The sequence below is a fragment of the Talpa europaea genome, assembly GCF_964194135.1.
Source record: "Talpa europaea genome assembly, chromosome: 11".
In the NCBI taxonomy this organism is placed as follows: domain Eukaryota; kingdom Metazoa; phylum Chordata; class Mammalia; order Eulipotyphla; family Talpidae; genus Talpa; species Talpa europaea.
In genome coordinates, this window is record NC_140078.1 from 78,398,409 (window position 1) to 78,421,499 (window position 23,091).

Below are 23,091 nucleotides of genomic sequence, written 5' to 3' on the forward strand. Positions count from 1 at the left end.
AGACACACACAGCTGAAGAAAATGATGCTGAATGCTCAAAGCTCAAGTCTGACCAGGCTGAAGAGCGATTGGCTCAGACATGCCCAGTGCCCTAGTATTGGAAGGTTTTAAGCAGGGAGCCTGAGGAAATAAATTTTTCTTCAAAAACCCTTACTGCCCTGGGTGAGGAGCTCTTAAAACCGTGCTCGGGGCACGCCCAGTTCTCAGGTGTCTGTCAGGGCGCATGCACAGCTGAGAAGGAAGGTCAGACTTGGCATGCATGCAACCACTAGGTCTCAGGTCTTCTCTTTCTCCTGCCTCAGGATGTCTGTCTTCACGTATGATAACCAGGAGCTGTCACAAGAGCCTTATGACCATCTAGGAGCTGCACAGGAATGTGGAAACCACCTGAGCCAACCCTTACATTTTCAGGTGAGGAAACTGAGGTGCAGAGAGAGAAAGCAAGTTTCCCAAGGCTGCACAGCACTTGGTTATGCAAGGAAACCAAAGGTTCTGCTTGACCTTTCAGCTGAGGTTTGGTGGATTTCCATCTTCAAGACTTTGTAAAACTTGGGAAGCACTGTGGGCTATGTGGCAGAGACAGCACAGCTGGGCAGGGCCTGGGACCACTGCCCCCTTCTCATTGGGCAGATTCTAAGAGGCCAACCAAGAGGGCACACTCTTCCACCCTCCTGTTAGAGTTTGGAAATTGGGGGAAATGGTGGAACAGAGATGGGTGGGGAGTGTTTAGGGCACTATCTGGGTAGGGGGCGAGTGAGAAACAATAGCGCTCACCTTCATAGCAAGGGATCAGCGTCCTGCCTTTGGCCTGGAGGTTGGACGGGATGATGTAACAGAAGCCGTGGGGCAAGATGTGGTCAGTTTCATAGTAGATGTTCTTCCAGCGATGGGCACAGGCCTGCAGGACAAAAAGGTTCAGAGCAGAAATCTCAGCCCCAAGAGCTCACAACCATACCCCCAAAGTGCGAGGTGGTTCTGCAGGATTGAGGAACAGAGGGGCCTAACACACTTCCCTTCCAGCAATCCCATCTTTCACTAGGTCCTTTTTGAGCATTAGAAAAAAATGTGTAGTAACAAGCCCCCAGGAGGCTACTAGGAAGACTCCATAAACAAACATGGACACAAGTGAGGACTGTAGCTAGTGCTGAGCACCTAGACAGCAAGCACAGAGTTAGGGAGTAAAGAATCTGGGAGTGGAAGGGCCGGAAGGGTGAGGAGGTCAGCCATACTGAGGAGACAGGGAAGAGTGTTCCAGAAGGAGTAGCAGCTGCAAAGGAAGCACATGAAAGGCTTGGAGAGTCAAGAGGAATAAAGGAGACTGGTGGAATGGTCTGGAGTGATTCTGGTGGGGAGAAGGTACAGGCCACAGGGGTCTGGGAGACCTTGGGATGACTATTATTTCAGTGGACACACAACAGGAAGCTGATGGGGAGTCTCACATAGGCAACTGGCTTGACCTGATTTGCAATTTGGAAAGAGAATTCAGCTGCTATGGAGACAGTAGGTGGGCAAGGGTGAAGATGAACATCCAGGTGCCTGGGCTAGGCCAGGGGTAGTGGAGAGGATAGAAGGGGGTGGCTTCGGGATGCATGCTGGAGGTAGAGCTGATGACCTCAGGGAACCACTAGATACGGGAAGGGAGGGGTCACTGAGTGGGGGGCTCAGGGTAGCTATCATTCCATGATAAAAATCACTGCCTGCCAGCCTCAGCTCTTTGCCCCTTCCCATCAAACACCCACAGGACCCTGGGCAAAGCCACTCTCTATGCAAAGACAAAGGAGGATACTCAGAAAGACTGAGAACCTGAGCTTGCCTGTACTCCTCAAACCACCTTCATTTCCTGTCTAAAAGTGAACTATTTGGTGCATGTTTCTCAAGAGACTGAAATGATGGGGGCATGGAGCTAGAAAAATGTATTACGGAGCAGTCATATCACTCCATACGACTATATATAACTGATTTTTTTAAAGAAAATTTGAGTTCTGCACACTTGTTATCATCTAATTATTATTACTAATTACCAAATAGTTAGCTGGCAAGATAGTTCATTTTAGTTTATGGATTCAGCAATGCCCTCAGCCCCTAAGACTTTCATGTTTTATTGTATTTGGTTTGGAGGGACCATAAAAAGAGGTGGAAGTTCATCACAGGACACCCTAACTCTTATAAAGGAAGGGATTTCTGCATTTAATGTCTATTTTATTGTCTCCTTGTTGTTTTAAAGTGTCATAAACTATTTAAGGAGTAATTCTGAAGAATTCCTAGGAGATTCAGTATTGCATTCCATAGTCAACTAAGTGAAAGTTAAGGCATCCTCGAGGTCAGAGATCTAAGTGTCAAAAGCAAAATCATGCACAAAAACAAGGAAAAGAGCCTCTGAAGACAAATTACAGAAAGAAAACAATGTATTTTAGCCCTGATTACCATTCTATACACCCACATGTCAATCTGACCCTTACATTATAAAAAAAGAAAATGCTGAGGGACTGTCTCCAAAGCCTTACTAATTATCAATGTCTCAAATGAGTTTTGGGGAAGGGGGCAGAGCCTTTCCTGGAAACAGCAGGACTTGATCAAGCTCTGATTCTAATAACCGTAAGAAAGGCAAGGAGGGTCTAGCTCCAGCCCAAAGAGTAGAAACTTGTATATTTCAAGTTACAAGGACTGTTTTTCCTCCCAAATGAATAAAAATAGGATGAAAATGAGTAATTTATTTCAAAAATGGAAACAGCACATCCTTCCTGGGGGGATAGGGACTGAGGTGGTCAGGTGCTTAAGTTTGCCCCCCACCCTCTTATAAGCACATGCACCTGGGAGAAAGCCAGAGCGCTTACCTCGCCTCAGGTCCACCCCACACAATGAGGACCAAACCCTCGCCACTGAGAACAGTACGGAGGCAGGGAACTGATGTGACAGACTCCCCTACCCAAGAAGTTCCCCCACCACTTCTCCCCACCACTGAGAACAGTACGGAGGCAGGGAACTGATGTGACAGATTCCCCCACCCAAGAAGTTCCCCCACCAAGGGAGGTGGGAGTGGCCAGGGAGGCAGAAAGTAGGAACTTCTGCAGTGCTGGGAAAGTTGTTCTGAGAATATTCAGCTAATGAAGATGTACACAGAGGATCTGTCCACTCTTGCATGTGTTACAGCACCATAAAAAGTTCACTAAAAAAAAAAATCAGGAAACAGAGCAAGAGAAATGAATGCAAAAATGCACTCTGTGGCTTTGAACAGGGGACTGATGAGAAACGGGAAACAGATAAGGACTGTCCTGATGTTGGGAAAGGAAATGGCAAAGTGATAAATAAAAAAAAAAGATGGATAATATAGCTTCCACCTAGAAATAAAGATGACATTCAATTCTTCGTTGTCTGAGCCTTGGCCACACTGATGAAAAGCAGAAATATCAACTGAACATTATGAGTTGCCCTCCCAGGTCCAAGAGAACAATCAGTGCCCGGGTGTGTGGTGCCTGCACACCAGGCATGTCACCTGCAGGGTGACAGTATGAGAAAGGAAGGGACCTGCTGTCTTTACACCCTTATCCCTTCCCTGGGAAAAACTAGAAGCCACTACAACGGACTGACTGACTAGGCCGAGGTCAGCCTGCCAGCCCAGCCCCACATCCTGGGTCTAGCCAGAGCTGGTTGCTGAATCTGTGGTTCAGAAAATGCCATTTGTCACTGAGACACCAAACTCCCCGTCCCACTTCCCAATTCTCCTCCATTCACTCCTGACTTTGAAATCAGCACCAGGTGACATTAAAAAACAAAACAAAACACCGAACCTTTCCCTCTTCCAACACAACCTCGGAATCCAATTATGCTCCTTGGAAACACAGGTCTCATACACCCACAACCGCAGGCACCTGCCAAGTTCTCAATACATGTTTGAAACATACATCTTTTTGTTTTTAATTTTAAAACAAATACTTGTCTCCCAGAAAGTTCTGAGAGGTAGATTTGAGACATTTAAGAAAAAACAAATGAATACAAAGTCTCCAAATTGTGAATGTGAACTAGGCCACCATGCCTTGCTGTCACCTGTCATTTCCAAGAGGCATTTCATAGCATTTTGCCTTGTGCTTCCTGCCATCAACTACTTAAACTCAGCAACCAAGAACATATGACAACTGAGTTGCTTTCTAACTGTTTTAACACTGACACTCAGCCCCTGTATTATTCAAACACACTTTTAGACACTATTTCTGAGAGAGATCTTCTTCAGGCACCGAGAGTTATAAAGGGAAAAGATCTGCCAAAGTGACTTTCATAAAAACAGGACACAAATGCATTATCCATATAAGGTATTAGCACAAAGCAGCGGTCCTACCAACACAAGACATGGCTAAGCTTCTTCCAGATCGCCTGTCACCAATGACTGGCTTCACGAAGGAGACAAAGTCTAAACCAGGGAAGACAAAGGGGACTTAGGACAAGCCTTGCCTAGTCAGACAGCATACATGTAAAACCTCATGAGGATAACTCAGCAACAAGAAATAATCCAGTTTAAAAATGGGCAAAGGACTTGAATAGACATTTCTGCAAGAAGATACCCCGATGAAGAACCGACACATACAAAGATGCTCACCATCACCAGTCCTCAGGGAAATGCAAACCAAAACCCTAACAATATGTCACCTCACCCCCCAATAGGATGGTCACTATAAAAACAAACAAAAGACAGAAAATGAATGCAGTGAGAATATGGAGAAGTTGGAACTGTTCCTGGCACACTGTTGGAGGGGCTGTAAAATGATACAGCTGCTGTGGAAAACAGTTTGGAGGTTTCGAAAAAGTAAAATTATAACTACCATTAAGATTGAGCAAACCCCTTTCTGGATAGGTACAGAAAAGAGGTGAAGACAGGATCTTGAGGATTATGTCTATCATGCAAAGAAAATATGGTATATGCACACAATGAAACAGAAGTCTTGAAAAAGAAGAAAATCCTGTCATATGCTGTAACATGGGTGAAGCCTGGACATTATACCAAGTGAAATAAAATGAATCTGCCACAAAAAGACAATTCCTCCTATATGAGAACTCTAAAGCAGTCAAACTCTTAGAACAAGAAAGTTGCCAGGAGCTGGAGGATAGGGGGCAGGGCTATTGTTCAATGGACATAGTTTTGGTTTTGCAAGATGAAGAAGTCCGAGCACTCTTGAGAACAACACTGTGCCTGCAGCTGATGCTACTGTACTGGACAAGTAATGGAGAAGACGGTGGATTTCCTGGGATGGGTCTCTGATCACAACATTTTTAAAAGTCATGAGAAAAGGCAGATGTTGCTGGATGCCCCCGTCTTCCTCCAGCACCCACAGAGTGGCTGGTGCAATGGACAGAGCCATCATTTTGTAAAACAAGAGAAAAGAGCTGTGTGTGCAACTAGTCCAAATGAGGTGATCACAGCACCATCACCCCAGATGCTCCAGCTCTGCCTTCTCGGCTCCCTGTGCGAAGCCATCCCCATGAGCCTCATTGCTGCTCCCCCAGAAGGCCCCTTTCTGATAGTGATTTGCAGCAATGCAGCACCCTCTGGAAACCAGCTATCAGCTACACAGAAATGATCATTCCATGGGGACAGGAGATAAACCCCCAGGAGCAGCCTCTGGCTATAGGGTCCATGCTGCCAGAGACATCCTGCAAGTGTTGCCACCAGGCTGCCCTTTCTGTTCTGAATCTCAACCACAGGCCACCCTTGATTTATAGATGGTCAGCCACTTCCCTCCCTTCCAGAGCAGGGTGGACAATATCCTGGCCCCCCTGGGACTGAGTCGTCCAGTCAGAGTCAAGCCACTACATCTGGATCATGGAGAGGCTTGGAAAGGGCCCAGGGTAGCCTGTGACAGTGATTTAAGGAATGGAAACCAAGGCAAACAGCAGGGTTGGTGTCCCTCAAGAGAACCTACAATGCTTTCCAGCAGAGAGGCCCCACAATCCTGGCAACAGCATCCAGCTGCTTTCTCTCTCCCCCTTAAGGGGCCGACAAGGGGGAGATGTTTAATTCATGCTGAGAAGGCAGGCAGGATTCAGATTAACAGCTTCTTCTAGGAAGAAGTTTAACCAGAAGTGGACTCCTCCGTGAGGGGAGAGAAACATTTTGCATTGATCCATAAGGAAAGCCTTATGGACATAGCATATAGGCCAAAGGAAGTCTCTAATAAATAACAGCTAGTAATTTTCCCCCTTCTTGATCTTACTACAGTATTCATGAAAAGCCAATTGTAACAAAGACCTATGAAGTCAGAATACTGGTCATCTCAGCAGGGAGAACACAAGGGAAACATCTAGGGTGTTAATGGGGGCGCATGAGTGTGTCATGAAAAGAATTCACCAACCATTCACTGACGTGTTGTACTTCAGTGTCATAGCTCAACAGAGACATTAAAAAAAGGGGGGAAAAATGAACAAAGCAAGACCGCTGAGGCCATTAGGCATTCCTTGACTGTTGAGTCCAATAAGACATTCTAGAATGATGGTAATGCTTTTTTTCTATACTGCAGTCAGATGTGCTCTTGAGCACTTGAAACAGGGCTAATGTGACTGAAGAACTGAATTTTAAATTTGATGTTGACAAATTTAAATAACTGCATGGGGCTGGTGGTTGCCTTACTGGATAGTGCAATAATGTAAGATATTCCAAACCTCAGAGCAAAAACCTTTTTCTTTGCAGCTCCCTCAAACCACCCAGTGGAACAGAATACACCATAGCCACTTTCAGAGCCAAGTAAACGACTGCCTAAAAAACATGTATTTCGTCAACTATGATACCACGTAGGATGAAACAGCAATGCACTACTGACACAACAGGAATTAGTCTCAAAAATATTATTTTGAGGGGAAGAAGACTGGCATGAGAGAGCACACACTTGAGGATTTCATTCATAGGAAGGTCTAGAAAAGCAAATGTCATCCATGGTGATACAAGTTTTTAGAGTGATTGCCTGGGGGAGAGAGGAGTTGACTAGAAAGCAATGTAAGAGAACTTTTGGGGAGGATAGAAGAACTCCATAATTGTGTACAATTGTCAAAACCCACACTAATCTGAAGATCTGTGCATTTTAAGTAAGTTACATCTCAACTTAAAAAGCTACAAACCAAAAAATCCTAATGGGTGAGATTTTACAAATCACTTTCACACGCATTTTGTCCTTTTCTCAACAATCATATCTTAGCACCCTAGAACAGATATTATTATTTTTTTAATTCTTTTTTTTTAAAGATTTGCTTATTTATTTATTTATACAAGCACTGGGTACAGTCAGAAGCGCAGGAGGGTGAGAGAATTCACCAGAGCCAGAGCGGGGAGCAGAGCAGGCAGAAGGACCGAAGTACACTGCTGAGGGGAGCAGTGGGTGGCAGGAGAGGGCTGCGCGCCATGTGGGACCCTCCTCCGGTGGCCGGGGAGCAGCCAGGGATCGAACCAGCACTGCAGAGGCTGCGGGCAGCTTCGCAACCCAGCGCTCAACCTCTGCGCCACCGGGGAGGCCCCCTAGAACAGATATTATTAAGGAAGAAGATAAAAAGAGGAGTCATCTGTCCAAGCAGTCATCCAGAAAAGGCAACTTCAAGCCCATGCCCTTGTCACCACGTCATCCAGCTTCCCGAGGGAATCACTGTCACTCACTGTCACAGCACCACCCCCGCCCCGTGGCACTCCCATAGGGTTTACCAGCACTCGGCCATCCGCTGCGGGCTGCCGGGCCAGGCTCACACCCATCCACTCATCATCCCGGTCTTCCCGGCAGGTCTTTCCACAGGACATGCCCCGATTCTTCCCTGGAGGAAAAAGAGAAAAGACAGATTTGGGTTGGGGACAACATTCTGCTGGCTGTTTGTCAGTGGGAAATGTACAGCCTGCATTGTGTGTACAGACCCTTCAGAAAATAAGGAACTTGCGACAAAATGTAAATCAGCACCGTCACTATGTATATTATTTATTTTAGTCAAAATTTTTTCCATAATAGCAGGACTAATTCTTGATGAAGGAAGCAAACGCACTGATTTATATTCTGAAGCAAGATTCTTAATTTGCTATGTGCCATTAAACAGTTTATAGCCCAGTCATTCTGAGCAGCATGAGAGAACAGTGTGGACACAGTTCCTGTGAGAGAAAATCATTATTTCCACATTTTAAAAAATGGTAGTTAGAAGATCTTAATGAGAAAGAATTTTGGAGAAAGTGAAGACTTGAGGGATGAATAAAATAAAACAGCTCCTAGTTATGGAATCCCTGCAAATGCCACCGTCCTGTGTATTTACCTATATTCTCTCTCAAGGTAATCCTTGTGAGGTAGGTATCTTGGTCCTGATTACACAGGTGAGGAAACTGAGTCCAACAAGTTTTTAAGAATTTTTTTATAGGTTCCAACTGGTAACTGATCCAGGCAGAACCATCTTATTCCAAAGGCGGTACATTTGCCAATAGACCAAAGTGAGTCGTTCCAAAGTGATCATCTTTCCCTGCTTGAAATCTGAATTCTAAAATTGGCTCCAGTGGCCTCTTCCTTTATACAGAGTAAAATCCAAACGTCTTACCTGGCCTGCAGGGCCCTGTGTGATCCAGCCCCAACCCACCCACCACCTCCTCTGCTTCCACTGTCTCCTGCTCACCACTCCAGCTACACTGTCCTCGCTCAGCACCTTAAACACTACTCACTCTCCTCTGAGCAGAGCTTCTGCCTCCCGGGCCTGCCCAGCCAACTACCGTGCATCTTTCCAATCATGTACTGACAAAATACCCACCATCTTCCAGTCTTCTCATTCTCAATTATTTATTTTAATGTCTCTGTTGTCCACTCATTTGTAAGGCTCAGGATGGCAGTGTATCCCAGTACTTAGTAAGTAATAGGTCATCAATAACATAATGAACGGATGGGTGGGTGATGAGTGGGAGGAAGAGTGGGTGAACAATCAGGTCGCCCAGGGAAAAACAGGAAAGTCTAAGGATTCAGAAGCACCTTGGCATCAGCGTCCACCCACCTCGAGCCATGTCCAGTTCGGTGCATCTCCGGTCAGGGTTGGTATGGACGCGGCACTTAAACACAGCCCCAGGGGATTTCACTGAAGTGCTGTACTTGGAATCCGCCTTTGGTGCACCCACAAGAACCCTGCACATCAGAAGAAAGGACATTCTGTTACAATCCACTAGAACATAGGCAGGCGATGGTTAAATCCTCACCCAGCCACAGGAAGGTTGTCTGAACACTCTCTGGGAAACCATACCCAGTATTTCACTGTGCTGGGGGGATGGAAGTCCCCCTCAAGCAGAACCCCTCAAGGAGAAGCAGCACTGGAACCCACAGCCTTTGGAAAACCTTGGCAGTACCTTCCCAAACAGAACACACCGCCTGTTACCCACACATGGGCAGCTTGACTGCACGTGGGTGCTCTGACTCCAATGCATGATGACACACGGAAGGAGACTCCAGCAAGAAGAAAGCCATGTTAGGAGATCAAGTTCTCCTTGGCTTCTGGGGTTGAGCTTCAGAGCCACCAGGGCAAGCCAGTCATGTTTTCACAGGTGAGAAGAATTTGCAGTTTGACATATCCAAACTGCTGAACCCCCCCCCCCAACACACACAGCCTCCCCACACGCCAGACCGCAAAAGCTGGGGAGCACAAAATGCCTCCTCACTCAAAAACCCCAGTGGGATAGGGCTGGGTCCAAAAATGCCCACCAACTCCAAATTTATATCAGCACAGTGAGTAAGTGCCACTTGCAATTGATGTTATAAAAATGACAAGAAATAAACAAGGGGGAGAAGTCATCATGGATGAAGGCAGGGACCTGGCTGCAAGAATCAATAGGGTATTTTCTATTTTGGCCCCCAAACTGGCATCAGAAACCTGGACATTCCAGAGAGTGCCACCCCTCCAAATTTACAGACCCAGATCCACAAGGTATCCAAGGAGAAAGAGGCCCTGGAGGCCTTAAACCTCAAGCATTGTTCTCTCAGCCTAGAACTGAGACAGAGAGAGGCCAAAACACATCAAAATCTCAAGCAGAGAGGGACCTTGTTTTTTCCTTCCAAGCCCAAAATACTCAGTGTTTCTAACAACCATGGCTGATCAAGCTAATAATAACCCTGTGGTTCAAATGCTTCATTGGCTGATCAGATGAGATTTTTCCCAAATCCTGTGTCATGGGAAATGAAGCAAGAGACGAGGGCCACTGTGCGCGCACACGTGTGCAGGACACTGGCAGGGCTGGCACGCTGTGCTTATGTCTCTGTGTTTACGGAACATCGTGGCTTCCTCCGCAGCCCGGCGCTGCTCTTTACCTAGGCCACTGGCCAGCAAGACTGCTGCTGCAGGCCGGCTGATGAGCTGGTCTCTTCTGAAGTTATTTCAGCTGGCTGTTAGCCAGGTTGATTCCAGGAGATAAAGAGTGTGATGGCCCAGATATCAGGGCAAGCCACTGAAAAGATGCCATCTGCTTTTTCCCTCATTATTCTGAATTACAGAGACGTCCCACCCACTTCCAACATCCTCCAAAATCTCCCCTGGCATTCCGGATAAGGTGATAAGGAAGTTTCCTCTGCTCTCTACAGTTGCCATAGAAAATGGTCTGAGTGTCTCCACCAACAGGCTGCGATTCATAAATCATCAGACCCATTCTTGCCTTTGCTGGCTGCTTCGGGGTGGTCCTGAGACCAGCAGCATGGACAACTTCTGGGAGCCCAATCAAAAGGCCATCTCGGGCCCCATGTCCAGGCCACTAAATCAGAACATGCATTTACACAAGCTCCCCAGCTGATGTGCCATAGAACCACCCACACTAAATGCCAATAAGCACGTGCATTTGGAGCCAGTATAGGCAGAAGACCCTTGAGAGGGAATCTCCTCCCTAGCCTATCCCCACGTAAAGTTGCACATCAACCTTGAAGACCTTTTAGAGTCCTCTCAATTCAGAATTCTGGATTTCAAACTATAAGGACAGTGGGTGGTAAGGGGAACTAGGGTAGCATAGGTGGTGGGCCATGCTCTTGTTGGACAGACTCGTGTTCAATCATCACAGCAACCTGGCAGGAGGATCCGCATTTTATGGGTGGCCAGAGAAGGTCATGGCACTTGCCCAAGCCCATAAAGCGTGGTAATAGGGCCAAGCTGCAGCACATACCCCTCCATCAAGTGAAGCACCCACTCCCCTACTCTGCCCACCCCAAGTCAGCCAGAGAGATGGGAAAGGTATTTTGTGCCTCTCCCATGTCCTGGGACAGCCCTCACACTGTGACTTTGCTTGAAAAAGCCCAGTTTTTCAAGGCTCTCAGCTTAGAACTTGGCTTCCGAAGTTCGATCACACCATTGGACAGACTGGTTTGGTATAGAAAGGAGGTTTTCTCCTCCTCCTTGTTATTCATCCACCTGTCTGAAGTGTTCACACTGCTGGCATGGTGTTGCACAGATGTTCACCTCATTTAATGAGCAGCTCAGGTAACTACTTGGAAATGTGGGCCCATCACCTGCCAGCAGTTATGCTCACAGGTTGTCTGATCTCTTGCTCAAGGCAAGCCCAGCAGGCAGCATCAAGTGTGCACATTACCCCGTGGTGGTGGGATTTGAACGCAGTTGTCCAGGCCCTAGGGCATGGTCTTTCCAGTCTCTCCAGACCCTCTTACTGTGACTGTCGAGATGCCCTCTGTTTTCCAGAACAAGAACCTCCATGACTGACCTGTGTGTGGTCAAGCTGGCAAAAACAGCTCCATCTGGCTCCCCCACCAGCTTTGAACCCATCCCTCATACCCTGAAAGCCAAGGGCAGGTCAAACCTCTAGAGAGCAGGGCGCACGGGGTTAAGCCACAGCTACCTCCCTTGGGAAAGCTGGGAACAGAGAACATCTCAAAAGCTCTTCTCTCCCTCCCCACAAATGCCACAGTAGAGATTCCACAGGGCAAAATTACAGCCAGATCCAGGAGAGCAACTGGGGATTTAAAACCTTAAACCCATTAGGTTTCTTTTCATGCATTTCATCCCAAAGCCAAAGCTTCCCCCAGGGACCCACATTTCAGTTACATGAGTCAAATTCAATCATTGTGTCTGCCACACGCAGGGAAACCCCAGGAGTCCACATCCACACCCCATCCTGGGCAAGAAACAGGCAAGACTTGAGGGAGAGGCAGAGGGAGAGGCAGAGCCAGGAAAGGCCCCTCTGACCACACTGAGCCCTGTGTTCCCAGAGGAAAGACAGCCCCTAGCATCAGGCTACCAATCCGAACCATGAAACATGAAAGGCCACTGAATCACCTCTTTTTATGTTTGGGAAAATTGAGGTTCCAAGTGCTAAAGCAGTGGGTACAGATTTTTAAGGGTTATACCTGAATTCTAAGCCTTAAGGACAAGTTATTCAAAGTGGTTAAACCTAAGCAGCACAGGGTAAAGACAGGGTTCAAATTCTGCCTCTACCACTGCAGAGCTGTGTAACCCTGGACAAGTTTCTTAACCATTCTGAACTTTGACTTTCTTCTTCTGTAAAACAGGATGTATAAGAGTGTTGCTAATAAAGGTTCTTGTAAGATATAAGACGATGTATATAAAGCACCTGGCAAGTATAAAGTAGCATCCAGGTCCTTCTCAATTTGACTTTGCAGCATCTTCCATCAAGAGGTGCAGTCTGTTTGCCCTCCTCTCCAGTGTGGCCTGGCCCTGTGAATTGGCCTTCAGAATGTGAAGGTGGCGCAGTTTCAATCCCAGCCTAGACTTTAACAGCCATGCATACTTGCTCTCCTGGCACCCTGCCCAGTCACATGCACAAATCCAGGTTGCTGGAGAACAAAAGAGGGAAGAGAGATGAGTCCTCCCAGCTGAAGCCATCCTAGATCAGTCAGCCAACCCAGAAGCTGATCACAGATGCAGGAGTGAGCTCAGTTGAGAACAGAAGAACCATCCAACTGAACCAAGCCTAAACTACTAACCACAGATTCATGAGATAATCAGTGGTAACAGGCTCAATCACTGAGTTTCAGGGTGGTTTATCATGTAGCAACAGGGCAGGAATAGAAAACAGATGTATCAAGTTAGGGCAGGCTACCTTTGCAGCAAACTTTAAATTCCATTCTTACCCCCTGAAAAAATCTCACTGCCAAGCAGGATCACAAATTTTTTCAAATGTTTTGATATTACAAAAGCTGGGTTGGGTGATAGAAACACCCTAAATATGTGCCAGCTCCTCTCCAGCTGTGTGACCATGGGCCAGTCCCATGGCTACTTAGACCCTCCCAGGACAGTGGTGAGGCACAACAGGAAAAGTCAACCAGCAAAAAGTTGGGGCAACTGGAGTGGATTAGGATCTTCCATCCACCAGGTACAAATGCTCCCAAAAGAAGTATCGCAGCACCTTTTCCTACTTAGAAGCTCAGTGCTTTGCACAGAGGTTTTTATGGAGGCACAGAGGGCAGCCCAGCATTAAGAAAGACCCACTCCGTTCAAAGACCCACTACGTTCAAATCACGACTTTGTAACCTATTTGCTGGGTAGCCTTTTTGGATGTGGCTTTTGTGCTTGGTAGTAGTAGCTCCCACTGCATCAGGATGGCATAACACAGCACCTTTGGCACATAGCAAGTACTCATAATAGGCCAGCAAGAAAAGTTTTTTTTTTTTTTTTTAAGATTTATTTTATTTAGGGTACAGGCCAGATGTGCAGGAGGGTGAGAGGATTCACCAGAGACAGAGCGGGGAACAGAACAGGCAGACTGACGAAATACACTGCTGAGGGGAGCAGCGGGCAAGGTAGGAGAGGTCCGGCACAATAGAGGCTGCGGTCAACTGCCTGCACCACCAGGGAGGCCCAAGAGAAGTTTTTATTCTGGGAATCCTAGGGTGGAGTAAATGAAGGGAAAGGGATATAATCCATCCTAGAAAATGCTGAGTCAGCCAAACAAGTAGCATGGCCACTCCCAACTCTGGCCAAGAGCAGGGGGATAGATGGAGTTCCCCCATGGAGAGCATCAGGCCCCCTGGCCACCTTGTTAGGGAGTGAATAGTCCTGAGAGGTTGCTGCCCCAGTCAGGGACTCAGATCTCAGCAGATGCACCGAAAGAACACAGCTAGAGGAGAAAAGCACAGCAGAAGAGCCCGTGATTTCTTTCCCCTCCTGAGGGCATCAAGGGAACATTAAATCTAAGAGCTAGAGCAGGCTGCAGACCTCTGGCAGATCTTCCTGGCTTTTTAACAATTATTTATTCCTGTAATTTTTAAATTATTGTCTTCTCTAAAAATAGGCCTAATTTTTTTGTTTTGTACTAGCATCCTATCACCTCAGAAAAAAAGACCTACTTCCCAGACTTATTTGGAACCTTGGGACCAGGACTCACCATAAGGGGGTGACTGCCCACCTGCTCTGAGAGAAGGAAGAGGTGTACAGAGCTCTATGATCTACAGCCCACAGGTCTCTGATGAAAATGGCCACCTCAGGTCCTTTTTGGAAGCAGCCAGGATGTAAAGGAATACTTTCTGTATGTTGAGCACGACCAAATTTATGTAAAGACCACAGGTAATGAAGAGTGTGTTATGTAAAACCATCTCGTGCATGTCTGCAATGAGTACTGACACTCAAATTGTGATTAACGAATGTATGAATCAACAAATAAATGTGCTGAAAGCAAACTTGATTAGCATCTAAAGTTGGGATGATGAAAGCCATTGATTTCAAAAGTCAGACTGAAATAAGAATGAACATAACTACTAGTATTTCATGCATTTATTATCTGCTACATTTATAATCCAGACTTTGCAAACATTTCATTTAATGCTTCCAACATGATGAGGGAGAACCTCTTACTACTTTTACAGAACCTTGAACCAAGGCTCAACTAAAGAAAATTGCCAAGCCCACACAGTTCCCTAAGTTGGCAGCTGAATGTATGAGGGCAGGGTTGATGCTGGAACCCACATTCTTGAACCCCAGTCACTGTGTCTCTGGCACAGAAAATATGGGTTTGGTTGCTGCTGGGGAATCAGGGGTCAGAAAAAAGAGAGAGCAAGGAAGAACCCCAAATGAGTCTAGAACATCCCCTCCCTAGGAACCTTATGGTGCAGAAGAGGTACCAAGACTCTCTGCCATCCTTCCTTTTGGTGCGTCCCACACACTGCCAACTTTGCGCTAGGGGTTACCACACTGCAGCATCTTAACACTAGAGAGTCGGGGAGGAGTGGACAGGCCACTTGGGTGTAAACACACCAAGGGATGAGCTGAGATGGAGGAAACTGGGTTCACACCTTTTCTATATTCAGGCTTTGGGGGACACAAGTTATCCTCTCTTGTGTACGGTTGGCCCCTGATGCGGGAAATCTGACACTGTGTGGGTTTACTCAAGTTACACCCCTAAGGTTGAGTCCTAAGTGCTGGCTACCATGGCTACCTTCCCCACCTATCCTTCAACCAGAGCCTCTGAAACAAGTGATAGAGCCAGGACTTGATGGAGCTGATGAAGAGATGGTAACAAAAACAGCCCAAGAGGTTCAGATGGATACACAGATAGGCTCCATCTTTCCCAGGACACCTCTGTGTTAACATCAGACACATCTGGTGCGACAGCAATGTCCCTGGAAGATTCATTGGGTCCCTGTTTGCTCCATGATCAAGTATCTCTAGAAAGCTGTATTCCTCCCCAGAACCCCTCCCCCAAGTTAGCTAACAGGTCATGAATAAGCATCCCCAAAAGGTGCCACAGAGAAACTACTGCCACCGTAATTTCAAAACCTTTCCAGCAAAGCAGGACAGGAAGGAACCTCAAGAGGCAGATGCCTGGGTGCCTTAATACCCTGAGCTCAAATTCTTGAACTCTTGACAGGCAAAGGCACAGGTGCAGCTCTAACACTCTCGATGTGTATCTGCCGCAAGTATTATCTCTGTGCCTTGGCTTCCACCCTAGGAGGAGAGCCACCTGAAACAAGGGGGGGGGACCATTCAAACAGCTAATATACCAAAGCATGAGGAACAATACTCAACACACACTAAGTGCCCGGTCCGTGTGGCCCAATTGCTACTCTGCTAGTGTCGCTACGCTGTGAACTTCAACTCACAACCAAAGTCCTTTTGTTCTCCCAAAAAGTAGAAATTGGGGACCAAAGGAGCCAGCCTGTGATTTCAAAGACTTTAGATTTTCCCCAATCTTGGATTTCACTTTCGCTTCCTAAGTCTCCCGCCGGCATTAAGGTCATGATAATACACTTTATTCTGTTGTGGTTGGTGGCCAAATCCACTCGGCTTAAAGGATTTGTGGTTCACAAGGTACCAGGGATGAGGTGTTGCTGCTCCCTCTAGTTGAGAGTTTATCAACTGCTCTGATGACTCAGGCAAGGCAGAGCTGCCCTTCCTCACAATCCCCCCACATACGACTTCCTAGACAGCAGCAGGAGGCACCCAGGGGGTCAGCAGGCTGCAAAAATGCTCTGCATTCTGCTACTGACCAGTTTCCTGTCCCCAGAATCCTAAAGCTCCTGATCCAGAGGGATGAGCAAAGGGTCAGATGGTCCCAGTCACCACTCCTGCTTTCCTAATACAGCAACTCACACAGGATAAGCTCCGTGGCCACCATGGAAGTGGACATTACCTCTTGATATTCATTTGCAAGGGGGCGGCCCCCAGCTGCAGCCCCTTCAGGCTGCCACAAGCCAAGGCCACACTATCCCCAGGCAGCTGCTGCCACTCACTGACCTGGAGGGGTTAGCAGCGAGGGAGGGCGGGGTGGAGGTAAAGGAATAGCCATTTCTGCCCCGTGGCTGTTGAGCTGGTTGAGATTTCAATCAAATCTGAATCACGATCTGAGGCTCTCCCTGCCCAATCCTGTTCCGGTTCCTTGTTCTTTCAGGCGCTCCCCCACCAACAATTTTCTTGCCCTCCTATCTGTCCCAGCATCTACTTCCTAGAGGACAAAAACTGATTGCAGCCCCCCGGCAACCAGTTTGCATTGTTACTGAGGCTGGGGTGGATCTAAGACAAGGCATTTGACCACAAGCCTCAGGTCCCTACTCACCAGGTTGTCCCAAAGATTCAGCTATTCTACCTGTGCGGCTGCGAAAGCACTGGCCTCCTGAAGAGGCCTAGCAAATGCTATCTGATGAAACAATTTTGCTTTAAATTATATGCTACTCCCTTGAAAGCAAATACTTTCTGAGATCAGAGCTGCTTTTAATGAATGTGAAAACGACATTCACTGTGGACAAATCACAATAGGCCTTATCAGAAGGAGACCATTTCCTGACCAGCATTGAGTCACTGGGGAACCAGAGCTGGCAGGGGCCCAGCTTTCACACTCTCACACTCGGCTGTTAGGGGCTGGCTGAGAAGAGTCTGTCTTCTTGTCCTGGAAGGTTCTGCTCTGGAAAAGACAGCTGCCTCTACTCCAGACAGCATTCAGCACCAGCTCAGGAAACAGCGCCCTCATGGGCTTCTCAAGATCTTCCAGGAAAAGACCTCCGAAATCTCCAGGGATGCTTTCCGAGTCCTCTGAGAACCTGGGCCTCATACATGTGTCCTCCATTCCTGAAAGCTTCAGAAAGCAGCTCTGCAGAGTCAGGGAGAAGCAGAATCAAGATGCTACTTCGAGAAGCCTGGCATGGGACAGAAGAACTGGCAGGAGAGGGTAGGCTACCAAGGTCATTTCTGGGTCTCACTAAGATTGGGGAAAGCAGTGGCTGCGGGGCCCATGATCCCAGGTTCCCATCTAACTGTTTTACCTTCTTAGGGGGCTCTCCTCTGTCCCTGTGTCTGTCAAGGACAAGCCTCCCCCTCACTGAAACCCATGCCATATTTTATATTTTTCCAGAAATGAATGAGTAGAACCCTGTAACCTTCTGCCTTCTTCCCAATACACTGTGAAAGGGTTTTCCATTCTTGACTCCCCACCCCATAGCACAGGAGAAGTACACCTGAATGAATGAAAAGGGAATGAATTCAACCTCTTTGACTGGCACTATTAATTTTTAGCTAAATTTAAGTATCCCTGTTTGTTTTCACACTCAAATATGCCACGGGTCAATTTTCCTTTTATCAACCTTTGATCTTTGTGTCTTAAAGACTTTGCTTTAAAACACCCCTGTCCAGGAGAACTTTCTGCGATGATGAAAATGTCCTGCGTGCTGTTCGGCACAGTAGCCACTGACCCCACGTGGCTACTGAGCACTTGCAACATGGCTAGTGTGACTGGGGGAATGAATTCTTAATTTTATTTGATTGTAGTTAACTTTAATTGAAATAGCAATATATCTGGCTAGTGGCAACTGCCCTGGCAAGGCAGAACTGTCTGGCCCGTTCTTTCAATTCTCAACGTTAATGCAAATTGAGGATGTTATGTTCCCCTGGGCTGAATTGCCTCCTATCCCTCACTGAATGACACTGTGACAGCCTCAACAAAGCAATAGATTCCATTTCCAAGCACTTGCTTTGTGCCTCAGCCCAGCTATCTAGATGTGTCCCAAGAGATGCAGCAGGAAGCACATTGCCAGAAAGGAAGTCAGTGTACCCAATCACCTCGACTCCAGGGAGTGGAGTGGAGGGTGTGAAAGCCACCCACACTGGGCGCTGGACACCAGCTGGGCTGCATTTGTTTATACCACAGGGTGTTACAGTTGTCTGCCCCGCAGCTGAGGCGCTATGTCTAAGGGAAGGGGACAGAAATCGGCTTTGTCTGTGTTCCCTGGCACCTACCGCTGTTCTTCAAAGGGTACAAGATGACCAGAGGGAGTTGGAAGGGGGGAGACATAGGAGAGGAAGCTAGCTCTCGGCAGGCAGAAGCCCTCTGGGTGTCATTGTGAAAAAGGAAACTGTCTCTTGCAAGTTTGCATGCAAGCAGATACAAATGACATCTGTAACACTGTGCACCTGGCCCAGGGCGGACTCACACAGCCCACAGCATGGTGACAGAGGGACCTCTCAAGCCAAGCACTTTGGGACACACTGGGTCTGGGGCTCTGTTCTCAGTGGCTGCAGAAGCTGGACTCAGGCCTCAAGGCTCCGGAAACCAGTGTTACCCCACCCCTGACACAGAGACCCAGAACCCTCTGGGTTTATAAAAGAGCTGTTAGGAATGCTCAGATCTGGGATTAGAGAAGAGTCAGTTCTACTGATAGTGCATGTGTGTGCTTTGTGAGGTGCACCTGGGGTCCCTCCACAATATGAAACCTCAGTTTTGCCACCTGCAGCGCTGACCTTGGTGCCTGGGCTCTATCCCCGCCCTCCAGCACATTCTTCTGGTTCCTTACCCTACAGAAAACACATCTGTTCACCTGTAGAAGGTAGCATGAAGCAAATTTGATAAGCCACTAAACACTGAATTAAGCAACTAAAGAGTAATTACTTCAAGAGAACACCAGAGACAAAGCTTAATGGGCATTTATCTTTTCCTTGCAGTTTCAATATGTTGTTATTCCTGTTCATGTCAATCACTAACCTCCCTCTCCCATCTTCACCTCTGGCTGCTATGTTCTTCTCTTGCACTAGAACAGTCTTTTGGTAAATTACTCCCAAATTCTGGTGCCTGAATAAATTAATGCATTTCTCTAAATTACACACTATCGCTTCACTGACATTTCAGAAAAGCACAGAAAATGCCCTAAAACCTCCCTCCTCTCTGTTGGAGCAATTCTAAGCCCAGGAATTTATTTGAAGGAAATAATTAAGGATGTCCACAAGGGTCTAGTTACAAAGATGTGTATCCTTGTTATTGTAATTGTGAATAATTGGAAACAACCTGCATGTCCCTTAAGAAGACTAAAGATCCAGGGCCCAGGAACTGCTTGGTAGGAAGAAACCAATAATCAGTCACTAAGTCAATCAACCAACCCCAGAACTGAACGTTAAGACATTAAGGTAGATCCAGATTTCACAGGACCTGAGTCTTAAAAATCTAAATGTGACTTCTTCAAGAAAGTAATTAAGAGAGTTAATATAAAATTATCAGTACCAAATGAGGCCCAGGTGCCTGCGCAAGCAAAAGGCTATAATTTCATGAGCCTCATGGCACATCTAGAGAGAGAGAAAAAAAAAAAAGGAGATGCCAAAACTGGGCACCATCATCAGTAGAAAATAACATTCAAGATTTAGGATGAAGAATATTGGAGGAAAGATGAAAGAGAAAAGATAGGGAGGAAAATAACTGGGGAAAAGGCAGCAAGAAAAGGAAACAAAATAGATAAGCAAAAGTTAAAATAAAATTCAAACAAGGTAGGGGAGGGGAAAAAAAGTGGTTCTTAAAGAAATTTCAGTGGAGTCTAGCTGGCACCTATAGGAAGGAGCACTCCAAAGGAGAGATCAGCCGCTCAGGAACAGAAGCAGAGCAGAGCCTGGCTGCGTGGGTTTCTACAGACCCTGGGGTACTGTCCCACACCTCCACTGGCACCAAGACCACACACCGGCACCCGGTTCCACACCATTTATCCTGGGTCAGCTGAAGAGGATGCCGCCCTTCCTCACGTGCACTTGCCAAATGATTTCACACGACACAGCTTTTCCTCCGCCCTTTTTAAAACAGGCTGAACACTCTTCCCTTGAGAGACCTGCTCCTGACCCCCCCCCTAGTTGCTCCCCAGCTGGGGCAGCTTTGACCTGTGGCTCATCCAAATCCAGATAACAGGCCGGGCACCTGTCCCACCAGGGACTGAAGAGCTTTAAAAGCTCTGAGAAGCAAGCTCGGCACAGGGCTGCAGCCCCTTCCCAGAGGAACGCTTCTGTTTTTGACAGCTCTGCCCACATGCTTTGTGCCAAGGTCACACAGTTCAGTTGCGGAGCCCATTGTGGGACTTTAGGAAGCTTCCAGCTGCTTCTGCCCGGGCTGCCTTCTCTACCAAATTGAAGCCCACAGTGGGCTCAGTGTGGACAACAGAGAAAAGGTGTTCAGTTTTGGCAAATACAGGAAAAGCCAATCCTGCCTTAAACTCAGCCACAGGAGTAGAGTGGGGGGTGGTGGGAGGGAGTGGGAGGGGAGTGGCAGCTCCAAGAATTTTCAAAACTGGTCGTCTTGGAGGTGGTGCTCCTGAACAGCATGGCTGCTAAGGGACTGGCTGGTCACGGCGTCCCCACTTTTGCCAGAACATTTGAGGACTCCTATCGACAAACCCCCTCTTAGTCTGTCAGCCTCTGTGCAGTTCAGGCCAAACAACTACAAGCTGAGAGCACGGGCCAGCTGACACTGCCCTCCCAGCCTACAACCCCTAAGAATGCTCACCCTGGTGATCCCAGAATCAAACCAAGGCCAGAGTAACTACCACCTGGGCCCGCACTGTGGTAGGGGAACTACCACCACCTCACTGTTGGGTGAGGTGACCCTGGATGGTGGTTTCATGAACCAGCTTTTGTGGGGGGGAAGGTGAAGGAGAGACCAGTCTCCCTACGTGCTTCTCCTCTGCATCTGGACCTCTCAGCAATACTGCTTAATAGGGGGAGAGCGCCAGCCCCTTGGGACTCAGGGGATCACTGTCAGGAAGCAACTGGACTCACTGACCTCCACAGAATCACCACCCTCTCCCAAAGCTTCTGGTGCCTGTCGCCCAGTCAGACGACCCATGTCAGAAGATACTAAGGCGCCCCCCAAATCACCCACCAGCCCCACCATCCTTGGGGGGGGGGACCACCTTCCCTCCTGCATTCCACGCCTCTCAGGCCTCTCACGCGGGGTCTGGTGAGGGAGGAGGGGCCTCTGGGCGCCAATGCGCTTCTTTGGGTCCCACACACTGGGCTCCAAGGAGCCCCAATACCCCACACACACCCCCAACACACATATACACCACACACGCGCGCGCGCGCGCACACACACACACACACACGCACACGCACACGCACATCCAGCCCGCTCCCTCGCACCTCCGGCTACTCTGCTTCGTGCGCGCAGCGGCGCTGGGCGAGGGTTGCAGTTGCTGAGGCGGGTGGGGTCTCAGCAAGAGTTCCCCAACCTGAAGAGACCGCAGCACCTCGAGCGCCGCGTCTCCCGGGACCCTCTGGCGTTCGGGCCCAGCGGCCGCCCCTCAGGAAAGAGGCGCCAAGTCACTTTGCGGCGCGAGTTAAGGCGCTTCTAGGTGTTGGGGGGACTCCAGCTCACCGCGGGCTGGCACCCCGGGGGAGCGCCGGGCCCGGCCCCCTCGCCTCAGGGCGCCAGGGCGGGACGGCGGAGCGGCGTATCCCTTCTCGCCGCCTGCCCCCCGCGGCCGGGCTGCGCGCAGCGGAGACATTTAAATCGCCCCCTCGGGACGGCGGCGTGGACGCGGCCGGAAGGCGGCGGCGGGGCGCGGGCGGCGGGGCGCGGGCGCGGGGCGCGGGGCGCGGACACTCACCAGCGCGTGTTGTCGTGGACGTGCTCCAGCACCGCGTAGCCGAAGAAGGAGCCGGGGGGACCCTGGAAGCGCACGGGGCGCTGCGGGTCCAGGTTGTAGGCGCCCCCGGGAGTCCCCGCGGCCACCAGCGCCAGGAGCAGCGCGCAGAGCCCCCCGGCGCCCCTCCGCGCCGCGGGGCCGCCCATCCCCGGCCGGCCGCGCCCTCCGCTCTGCCCGGCGAACTGGGCGCCCAGCGCGCGGCGGCGGGGCCGCGGGGTGCGCCGACGGCCGGGAGGCTCCCGGGCCGGGGGTCCGCGCTCGGTCGCTGGCGGCCGGCCGCGCCGCGAGGGGCTGGCGGGCTGCGCGGGCGCGGGAGGCGAGCGCAGGGGCGGCCCGGAGCGGGCGGCGGCGTCGGTCCGCCCGAGCAGTCTGCGCGCTCCGAGCGAGCGGGCCGGCCCGGCGGCGCACACTGAGCGAGGCGCGCCCGCGGGGTGGGCGGCCTGGGCGGCCGGCGGCGGCGCGGCGCGGCAGCGCCCCCTGCGGGCCGCGCGCGCCCCAGCACCTCCCCGCGCCGCCGAGAGCGGGAGACCCGCCAGGGCGCCTCCCGCGGCCCCACCTCCCCACCGCGCCCTGGAGGCTGGGGTCCCCGGCTACCCTGATGCTCCGCAGTTGCTGCGCGCTCTGCCGCCGAGCTGGGGCTCTCTCCCCTCCTCAGGCTCGAACTCACGGCAAGGACCGAAGGAACCGGATGAAGAAGCGAACTTCTGGTCTAGATCCGCCCATCTGCGGGTCCTGCACTCAGCTGTGAGAGCTTGCAGGAGCGAGGCGTCTATAAGACCCG

The 23,091-nt window shown here is 49.3% G+C and overlaps 1 protein-coding gene across 1 annotated transcript in view; it reads right to left on the bottom strand.

The window, feature by feature from the left end:
- ITGA9 (integrin subunit alpha 9) overlaps window positions 1–22,456 on the bottom strand; it is a gene marked incomplete at both ends in the record, with an annotated part of 284,025 nt that extends 261,569 nt beyond the window's left edge. Inside the window, 4 exons of the mRNA XM_084248287.1 lie at window positions 775–898; window positions 7,676–7,782; window positions 8,986–9,113; window positions 22,272–22,456. Of these exons, the coding sequence (XP_084104413.1) occupies window positions 775–898; window positions 7,676–7,782; window positions 8,986–9,113; window positions 22,272–22,456 (544 nt within the window). The remainder of the gene's footprint in view (window positions 1–774; window positions 899–7,675; window positions 7,783–8,985; window positions 9,114–22,271) is intronic.
- Window positions 22,457–23,091: the final 635 nt, after the last annotated feature.